This window comes from Morus notabilis, unplaced genomic scaffold, assembly GCF_000414095.1.
Source record: "Morus notabilis unplaced genomic scaffold, ASM41409v2 Scaffold168, whole genome shotgun sequence".
Taxonomy (NCBI): Eukaryota; Viridiplantae; Streptophyta; class Magnoliopsida; order Rosales; family Moraceae; genus Morus; species Morus notabilis.
The window spans coordinates 70193-80981 of NW_010367753.1; the positions used below are offsets into that span (position 1 = coordinate 70193).

General features: G+C 34.1%; 2 protein-coding genes across 2 annotated transcripts; both read right to left on the reverse strand.

Moving 5' to 3' along the window:
* Nucleotides 1-3398: 3398 nt before the first annotated feature.
* LOC21400611 (putative calcium-binding protein CML19) lies at nucleotides 3399-4454 on the reverse strand. The gene has a single exon (XM_010113294.2). It carries the CDS (start codon nucleotides 4198-4200, stop codon nucleotides 3778-3780), a length of 423 nt encoding a protein of 140 aa, XP_010111596.1. The 5' UTR covers nucleotides 4201-4454; the 3' UTR covers nucleotides 3399-3777.
* Nucleotides 4455-5861: 1407 nt separating this feature from the next.
* Nucleotides 5862-7787, reverse strand: LOC21400612 (UPF0481 protein At3g47200). Its single transcript, XM_010113295.2, has 2 exons — nucleotides 7732-7787; nucleotides 5862-7186 (listed from the first exon to the last, which is right to left on the reverse strand). The coding sequence occupies exon 2, from the start codon at nucleotides 7170-7172 to the stop codon at nucleotides 5862-5864; it is 1311 nt and encodes a 436-aa protein (XP_010111597.1). The 5' UTR covers nucleotides 7173-7186; nucleotides 7732-7787.
* Between the last annotated feature and the right edge of the window lie 3002 nt (nucleotides 7788-10789).

The window sequence follows — 10789 nt, forward strand, 5'->3', positions numbered from 1 at the left end:
ATATATATATATATATATATATATATATATATTTCCGAAGATAAAATCCTAATGAGTTCTTAAGAATAAGAAAATTTTAAATTAACATTATGGGCTTGTTCTTTTGAGTGAAAAACTCAAAAAAATACAACTCGAGTTATAACTTTATTCGAGTTCATGTTCTTTTAAGTTTAAACTAAAGTTTAAACTCGAGTTCAAGTTTCTCCTTCAACTCGAGTTCAGAAACTCGAGCTCAAATTAATGAAAAATATTTTTTCTATTCTTAAAAATGCTATAACTTTTTCGTTTTAATTCTGATTGAGATGATTTTTTTTCTATGCGTTGACAACGAAAAGACGAATAAAACCCGACCCATATACCCTATTAAAATTTTTCATCAACATTGAGTTTTTATTAAAATACTATCTAAATACAAATTCAAGTTTTGACTTACTCAAACACAAACTCAAAAAGATTCTTATCTCAAACTATAACTCAAATGTACAAAATTAAACACAAACTCAAATTACAAGTTCAATTCAAGTTATAACTCAAAAATTATACTTAAGTTAAACTCCAAAAGAACAAGCCCTATAATTTAAGAACCACGTGACCCTTTTCCTCTGTTTAGGCTTCCCCAAACACCAATTGATGTGGATGTACCATAAGACATTAAAAAAAAAAAGAGAGAGAGAATTCCGTAAGGAAGACGAAAAAATTGAAGGCCCGTTCTTTTTGCTGATTCGAGTTTAAAATTTGAGTTTTGCTACAGTAAAAAGCTCTCAGAAACAGTCACATCTAACTTTTTTGCTACAGTAAAAAGCTCTCACACAACATTACATCTCAACTCGAATTAAAAACTCGAATTAGCGAACCGAACGGAATAAACTATGGAAAATGCGTGATTGATTTTTGTTTTTTAAAAAAGCTAATTGACTACCGCCAAGACATTATATATAACGGTGACAATTGCTAAATCGTAAACCAAATCCAGAAAAATTATTGGGATTGAAAAGGAAAGTAAATAAGTAAAAATAATTATTAATTATTAGTATGTAGATAGTGTAATGAGAAACACTAAAATATAAGAATAAGAAATTTATTAAATAATTATTATCTTATACCAGAGCAAATTATTAAAGGTATATAAGAAAATTTGGCCTTCATTTCATACCACGGGGCTCCAAGGATTGACCATCCCTCCTCATTTCCTTCTTTGTGTGGGGCTCATTCCTTAATTATTTGCAATTGTTAGGCACATGATAAGTAAAAAGTCCTAGCAGTAACAGTTGGAAATGGCTTTGTAGATAGTACAGAACAGAATAATTAACAGCAACCCATTAAAGGAAGCAAAAAAAAAAAAAAAAAGAAAAAGAGGAGGGGTTACATTTTAGCTTCCTGTGTGGATTATTAATGAACTTGCAATGAAAGTAAAGTTAAGAAAAAAAAAAAAAACCTGATCCACTTATAAAGAATGGTGAACAACGTCTATAAGAAGGTGAGAAACAGCAGGCCAGAGAAGTTGAGAAGTAAGTCCAGCGAAGAAGTTTTCTCTCACGTAATAATACTCCTTGTAAGAATGGTTGAAGATTTGGGTCGCATCCTCAAGACGCAACCAGTTCATGACGACTCCGGTCTTGCAGAGTATGAACGTTTAATTTATGGATTAGAATCATAAAATTAGAATCATTTTTGATTTACGTGTATTTTTTTTGAGAGAAAACACTATAGCGAACTATGAACTATGATTCAAATCATGGTATGAATCCTCCAACCAAACGTCCAAGAGCAGAACGTAAGAAGTAATTATACCGTCATAGTTCGGGCAACACAGCTCCAAGCTGACGGACGAGGTTTTCTAGGAGAGCATCTGTGTATATTCGTGAACTTGTAACTCTGGAATTTTCAGGACACCTTTCTCCAAATCGAATCTGATATCGAAGATCGATTTTGGTCTTGCAGCTGAAAGCATCGGCTCGAGATACCATTCGATCGAAATAATTTCTGTCACGTTTCGTTAAAAATTGAAGAATTCAAAACTAATGAATTTCTCAACAAATCGAGAATGTGTTTGCTTGGATGTGAACTAGAAAGTAGACGGTTGAGAAAATAGCACCAAAGAACTCAATGGCTAGCTAGTTGAATGAGGGGATTCTTGTCAAGTTGAACAAAATGTCGAGCACCATCCGAGGTATTTGGTTCTCTAGCAGTATCAGGTCATGATGCACTAATGGTACCATGCCAGACAATCTGAATATTGGGTCCTCCTTGCGGAAAATTCTCGATATGATGAAGCAACCGTCGGCGTCGAGTACTAAAACCTCTACAAACTTTGCCGCTTTCATGCCAATGGGTCCAGAATAGTACTCCCTAGCCTCTTTCCAAACCTGGTGGATGGCTTTCGTTAAGGTACTTAATATTGTCTCGGGGTCTTTGGGATTTGGATTGTCGTTTGGATTTGAAAGAGGAGAGACAAGGTCAAACAAACATTTGGATTTGATCTTTTCGGTATGTTTCAGTTTTTCTTCATTGTGATGGAAGGGACAGAAGGAAAATGAGTGGGGAAAATGCCGCCACAATTTGGTTGGAACAACTTGCGAATAGTTTGGATGTTGTAGTACAACTTACTCTTATTTATTTATTTCATTCTGGTTCTTATTTTTCATTTTCTTTTGTGTAGTTTTTTCTTTTTAATTGTTTCTTGTTCTGTTCGCCTCTGTGGCTGGGCTTCCGATTGTTTTTAAGTGTTTTTTTTTTAATTAAAATTCCAATGCCTCTGTGATCGTATAAGCTTTATTATTCAACTGATTGAAATTTTTTTCTTTATTCATTCTTTCTTACTCTTTTTTTTTTTTTTTTAATATTGATTATGATTTATGTTTTCTGTTTCTTTACAATTCTCAATTTTTCTGGTTAACTTGATGTCTCTAACAACTTTTTAATCTTTGATCTTAATCATGTCTTATTTCTTCTTAAACGCAGTTAGATAAATCTTTTGTGTTGTTTTATAACATCACATGATTTATTCTTGTTCGTTCCTTAGATAGAAATAGACATTAATAGTTTGAATTTCTTTCCACCATAGATTGTATCTATTTTTCCTATCTATTTTTAGATAATTTCCGTCTTCTAAAAAAAAAAATCCTGGAAGCATACCCTTGAGAATACCAATATATGTGAATACCTTTTTCCGGCCTTTACCAATTACCGATTAGATGTGAACGAAAACCATGAGAGCATCTCAGTGACTCACTCCGTTTCTTTTCTTTCTTCTTGCCACCAAAAAAAAAAAAAAAAGTGTCATAAGAAAAATTAGCCATATATTACCATGACTGAAATAGAGTTCAGAAGAAATAATATTTAGGTTAGGCCCCGTAAAATGCAACTTAATATATATTTGTTCTTCTCTGGATTCATAATGAGATCGTAAATTTTGTTAGTGATCAGAAAATTAGCTTCCAATTTCTTTTACTTGTTTCTTTTGCAACATGTTTACACTATATATATATATATATATATGTGCACCAATTGCTTTTCTAGTTTAAAGTTTTCTTGGCTAAGCAAGAAACTGCTGGGAGTTGAAACTGCATAAACCTATATAGATCAAGGGCAGGTTAAGGCAGCTAAGAGCATGGTGAGGCTTAGGCCTTAGCGCGCGCGTTTAGAAAGCACTAGATTAATCTAGAAGAATGAATACGACAAGAAATAATTAATAATAAATGGACTAAGACAATAAAAGAATAAGTGAATTAAAAAAAAAAAAAACAGTATGAAGATCGATGTGTATATGTACATATATCACGACATCATGACCATAAACTCATCAAAATTGAGAACCCCATCACCCTTGAGATCAAATCTAGCAATCATAACCTTGCAGTCGTCAATACTCTTGGACTCACCAAGTCTACTAAGCATCCTCTTTAGACTTTTGGGCGTAATACACCCACACCCCTCCATCTCATACATCTTAAAAGCCTCTTTCAAATCCTTAACCTTCTCCTCTTCTCTCCCTCCTTCCAAAAACTTCACAAAGTCATCCAAACCCAATAATCTGTCTCCGTCAGAGTCCAAATAGTCCATTGCCGCCTCCGCCTCCGCCTCCGAAAGCTCCCCGCCGATTGAACCAACGCATGTTTGCAGCTCCAATGGCGATATCTTCCCGTCGCCATCGGCGTCAAAGTGGTTGAAAACGCGCTCGTACTGTGTGAGTTTGTCCATATATATGTACGTTCTTTACGGTTCACAATTTATACTCAAAAAATGCGAAAATTAATGTCGGCTCACTTGCGGACCGCAGTTGTATTTTTGCGATGATTGAGAATTGCGTTCGGAAAAGGATGAAATTACAACAATAAGCACCTGGAGATGGAGCTCAACGCTTTGATAAAAACACCTCAGCAACAACAAGGAATCAACGTAATAAGAAGTGGGGAAATTGGAGGTAAGAGAAGAGAGGGAAAAAGGATTAGGAAATGTTTTGAATTGAAAAACACGAGACAATTGGAGGCATGTATATATATACATTAGTTTGTATATACGTCGGTGATGCGTGGTGATGCCGCGTGTCGTGGTTGACCGACCAATTAACTCATGGAAAGGGGTACGTACCTTCTCCTGAAAACAACAGGTATTGGGGACAAAAGACCGTTGACTTGAAATTTGGCTGACGTTGATAATATGCTAAGGGTGATGTCAAATTCCACAAGGTCTTCATAAATGGAATCTTCGAGAAAAAATAAAAATGAGAAGAGAGTGAAAAAATTGCCCACTTTTTATTTCAACGGATTCTAGAATTAAAGAGGAAGAGGTTGTAATGCTGAGATCTATAACCGCCAAAATTGTTTCAACCACCAGTAATATATATATAAAGAAAATTCCTCCTTAATTTAGTTGTTTTTCACATATTGACTTGGAATTTGTCGACATAAAAAGAACAAGTCTGAAGTCACGATGAGGAAAGGAAAATTCCTTACAAGCGGGCGATATAAATTAATGCTCCAACGATACCCCTTTTTTTGCATTATCAATTTGCTAAGATATCAATAAAAAAGAAAAGGTACTCAAAGCTTAATTTGCTAAGATATCAAGCAAAATATAAATTCTTTATCGCTAATTTGTTAATAACCAACTTCCAAGCTTAAATATAGCCGACGTTTCTATAATCAATATGATATGTGGAATCATATTTGTGTTATTATGGCTTTTTTTTTTTTTCATTTTAAAATCTGAACTGTCGTGGTCGCATTATAACAATATTGACCGGCAAAGGGTTAATATTATTCAATCATATATTAAAATAAAAATGCTTAAACGTGATGTTCATAATAACATACATAATTACTAACATGCTTTTTCCCCATTAATACTAAGCCTTTCAGAAATTTTCGGTTAATAATTGGTCCAAGAAAACAAGCTTATGGACTTTGTAGCATACAATAAAAAAAATTAAAAAAGTTATGGATATATAACACATGCTACTATTATTTCATTCTTTAATTTGTAGCATACAATAAAAAAATTAAAAAGTTATGGATATGTTTAAGAGCCTTCATATTTAGTGGGCGTAAATTAAATATCCTTTAATTAGTTATCTTTCTAACTTGATTCAGTTATTTACTTAATTGATCACCATGATTAATCTTAGCGATATGTTCTTGAAGGAATTTCGGAACACTATATTGTTGTTATAGAAAATACACCATATAATAACAGGTCCATATATATACACAGTTCATTAAATAGAAATGGAATAATACGCTCTCCACAATCAAAAGAAAATTAATACAAATTAAAGATGATCACTTGTATACATGGATATATAATATTACCGAACATGTCCAAATTAAAGGTGCAGCAAATAATTAACCATATATTACATGCTATTTCATGATGGTAAACAAGGTCTGTATGAATGTACATACCGTAATAAAAGTCGCTACTCCAAGTGAAATAAATGCCCAAGGGTGATTAAAATAGTCACGCACAAGCACCGTTCTATACCTTGGCCATTGGCGTTTGCAATGTTCATTGACTTGCTTGGTAAGATTGAGATAATAGTTCTCTTTTACGTAAGTGTCGGTGTAAAGTTCGTTGAAGAATTTGGTTGCTTCATCAACACTCAACCAGTTTTCAAGTATTCCTATCCTTGAAAGTGACTCTATATCGTCGTTCGTGTTGATGAGATTGTCCATGAGAATAGCATAAGTGGTGATCACGGGCTGACAACCCGGACAGCACTGTTCGAAGCTGATGAGGTTCCGAAATAGTGGCTCAGTTGTCTCTTGAACGAGTAGTGGTGGGATCTCCAAGACACCTTTGTTGAATTTAACGTCCAAGATGGATTTTGAATTTTTTCCCTTTTTGAACTTGATTCCCGCCTTCTTGAGACTTGTGACCGAAGGCATCGGTTGCCAATTGAGATCCGCCTCGTTTGTAACAGAAGAAGGCCAAACCAATGAATTCCTCAACATATCAAGAATGTGTTTGATTTCATTTTGAGGGTAGAGAAGTGTCTGAAGACTATTAGAAGATGAAGTTGGGAAAATGTTGCCAAAGAATTCAATGGCAAGTTGAACAAGAGGCCTTTTGTCAATGCGGGTAACAAAGGGCAAGTTAAACAAAGTTTCAAGCACCACCCAAGGAATCTGGTTCTCTAGCATTATCAAGTCATGGTATAGAAATTGAAGCAAGCAAGACATTTCAAATACCGGGTCGTCCAGTCCTCTAAGATTTTGGCACGCTTTCTTCCGGAAAAGCTCTATGATGAAGCAACCATCAAGCACCATAACTTGTACAAATTCATTCATGGTCATACCAATTGGTCCGGCATAATACTTGCAAGCCGCTTCATGAACATCGGTGACGGCTTTGATGACATCCCTTAACCGTCTCTGGGGGCTTGGCTGACCGCCGGAGATGAGATCGTGCAAGTATCTTACTTTGATTTTCTGTGTGGCTTCCATCAGAGGGCTTCTCTTGTAGTGGAAAGGACCAATGGAAAATGCATTTGGTGCATAAGCTTCTGCGTTGTGCCTAAGGAGTATGGTTGGGACTCTGAAGATGCAACACTCTTGTGGCATGAACAAGTTGTCAGCCATCAAATTCTGTAACTCAGCTGCCAGTCCATCCACATTAATAATAACAATATCATGATCTCTGGATAATCTAGCTCCGCAATCGTTAGCTGCCATTTTGTTGGTTTTCTCTACATTTAACGGCATATTACAAAAATTTAGGAGAGTATTAAGAAATGGGACTTCATACATAGAAGAAGATATACACTTTAGATGATCAAGAATTAATTAAGATCAAACACGATCACGAATTGATCATATACACTTTATACGCAAACACATATCATATAATTCCCTTAATCAAAGTAGGTTTATATATTATCACAATTAATCCATGAAATACGAGCATTGTAACACTTTAGTCTCTACACTTTTAATATTTACAAATTACTTCTGATTTTTATTTAGAAAGTAATCCTAACACTGAAACTGATGAAAGACTTTTAAAATTTCATACAGATAATCACATTCCAATTGTCTTTTATATACACTTCAAATTAAGAATTAAGATCACACTCAAGAATTGATCACATACGTACACTTTATTAAGATCACACTCAAGAATTGATCACATACGTACACACATATATACGACATTTGAATGTATTTTCATAAATAATAATGAACCGGATTCCGGTGGAAATAGAATGCAACAACTAACTAGTAATTCACTCACCTGGTTTAAAGACTGTGTTTAACTTTTCGCTGTGATATAATGCTCCTAGCTAGTGCATGTCTTCCTTCAGTACATGCATGCTTTTAAAGGAAAAAAAAAAGAGTGAAATGCGAATCACGGCACGCACATAATATAATATAATATGATATAATATGATATAATATGATATATAGTACATTAATCTATGTTTTGAAGTTTAATGTGAAGGAAGTATGAAGCTTTTTCATACGGGAAAAACAAACAGGGGAAGCTAACAAGTTAGTATATATAGCACATCCAAGTTATACAACAGACAAAAATATGGAACATCGAATGAATAACCATATAAATATCTTGTATATAAATATATATATATATATATATATATAGTGACTGATTTATTAGTAGGGGTCAATTTTTTATTATCAAGAATATTATAACATGTATACACATGTAATAGTTTTTGGTTATTAATCTAATTTACGGTGCAATAAACTGTAAAAAACTATTACTAGTTCGAATTGTGTTGATTTTTTTGTTTGAACAAAAAAATTTAAACTATATGATTTAAATTGTAGTTCGAATTTGATACACTTATATATCAAATTGTATGGTTTAAATTGGATTTGATATATATATTGAAATATGTAAGTGAATGTGAGAGTTTGACACATTTAACTCCGGTTTGGTTCGCTAGTTCAAATTTTGTTGATTTGAACGTTTTATTAATGGAAAAATTCAAACTGTATAGTTTAAATTGTAGTTCGAATTGGCATTTGAATGTGCAGTTAAAATTTTAATCTGAACATGGATTAAAATTCGAATTAGTGTTTGATAGGTGTGAAAAGCAGAGAGAGTAAGCATCTTTTTGCTGTTAAAAAATGGTTTGAACGGTTGAACTTAAGGGGTGAGTTAAATTCTAAGTTGAACAGTTTAACTCAATTCAAACATGGAATATTATTCGGACTGCGGACTTACTAAACACGAATTTAAACTGTGCTCACTGTTCGAACTGAACTGAACTGGATTAAACCAGTGAAGCAAATGGGCTTACTCTTAGAATAAAGTGCAATTCCAATGCGTACTCATTCAAGTGCGAAACGGGGGCTATTCTTAGAATAAAGTGCAAGGCTTACTCTTAGAATAAAGTGCAATTCCAATGCTTACTTTGCTTACTTATTCAAGTGTGAAATCACTTTCACTCTACCGGTTTCTTCTTCCTTTTCTTCTTTGGCAAAAGCAAATTATATTCGAACAAACATAGCAATTAATTAATCATAAAAGTCATTGCTGCAATATCCCTACATTTTCTTTCTAAAAAAAATTGTACCTGGGAGAATTTATACTCTACTTCACCACGACATGATAAACAACTCTTTTTTTTTTTTTTTTTCTTTTCTAACTTTTTTGTACGTAACGATATTGCAAAATGGGAGAAATGAGTGCCCGTGGGGTTTTTGAAACAGTCATGATATTCATCCGATATGATCCTGGCCAACTTCGTTGGAAATGCTCAATTTAGCCTTAAATATGTAACAAGTTTATTTGATATAAATACGTCACACCATATTCTTTTGAAGAATTTTGTCGCATCCTCGATATCAACTGTTTTTCTTGGCCGTGTAATTTAAACAGATGGAGCTGAGCTGGCTATCATCAGATCACGTGGAAAGATACAAAATCGAGTGCGAAACTGCTTGGGTTAATTGTAAAGGGTGATGATTAATTGACAAGCCAAGATTTTTGAAAAATGGTTAACATAAAATTCCATCCCTCGCGCATGGTCTCTGAATTTCCGAACATTATAAACCCAAGAGAACAATATTATTGAATTTAGTCGTGATTAAGCTTAAAAGTTTGTTTTTTTCTTCATTTATTATTTTCTAGATGAGAGGATCATAAACTTAAATAAGATATAATATGGCTCCATTAACTGGATCTCAAGGTTACAAGACTGAAATGTTTTGTAGGTTTAAGCCCCAATTATGGCTATTGGGACCTATAATTCTTAACTTCGTTCTATGCCGAACAAATTAATTAGTATTTTTTTAAGGGATGGGATCTTACCGAGTAGTATGATTTTTTGCATGCGTTAATGACAATTACATGCAATAATTTTATCAAGTGTCATGATGCTAATATTTTTGTATATAATAAATTTCCGCAAGCGTACGGTGTCAAGTTTTGAGTATAAGGTGAGTGAGTATCGTCTCCACAGGGATTGGGTTTAGAATTGCCGTTAAGTACTGTGATTATTGTAACTTAACTTTATCTAGGCAACCTAATAAGATGATAATTGAGAACAAAAACAAAATAAATATAAGAATAAAAATAAAGTATCTATACACAAATGGTCTAGGGACTTGATTTCGCTTTATTATTCCTATGTTCATCTTATTATGTAATCGCTAATCAATTCCGTTCAATTCATTAATCATGGCTCTAATGTCATCTCGCAACCTCTCTCGAGTGCCTCACAAGAAATTGTATTTAAATACCCAAAACAATATCCCTATTCGAAATGAATATTTAAACACAAATTAAGCTTCGCCTTTAGAATTAAAAAATAGGAATATTGATCGCCTCTCGGCCTCACAACGACCTAAATCCTAATTTGATTATCTAACCGTTGATCTCCTCTCGGTCTTACAACAACCTAGACTATGTTTCTCAAATCTAGATAAAAAACTCAATCTCTCTCGAGCATCAAATTCGCAATCTAAAAATCATCTAACTCATTGGCCAAATAAATTAGAAGCATTAAGCATAGAGAAACATAATGAAAGAAGATAAAACTCAATATCCATTGAAGAGCTTCCAAGGACCTCAAAGATGAAGGATTTCGGCCTCCTTTTGATGTTTTCTTCAGTTTTTTAGGCTCCCCTTCTTAAGTGGCATATATTTCCTTTTATACTACAACATTTCAGAGCTAGAGTTTCATACGCGTGCTGCAGCCTGCGTGAAAACGCGTTGCGGCGCACATTTTTGGCAGAGGATCCCGCTGTTGCGGGCTGGGGCGCACTGCAGCACGCAGGGCATGCATCTGGGCGCGCTGCAGTGCCCATTGGGCGCACTGCAG

Bases quoted from the DNA above. Each gene is read 5' to 3' on its own strand.
- LOC21400611 (XM_010113294.2), bottom strand. From the start codon at position 4,200: ATGGACAAACTCACACAGTACGAGCGCGTTTTCAACCACTTTGACGCC.
- LOC21400612 (XM_010113295.2), bottom strand. From the start codon at position 7,172: ATGGCAGCTAACGATTGCGGAGCTAGATTATCCAGAGATCATGATATT.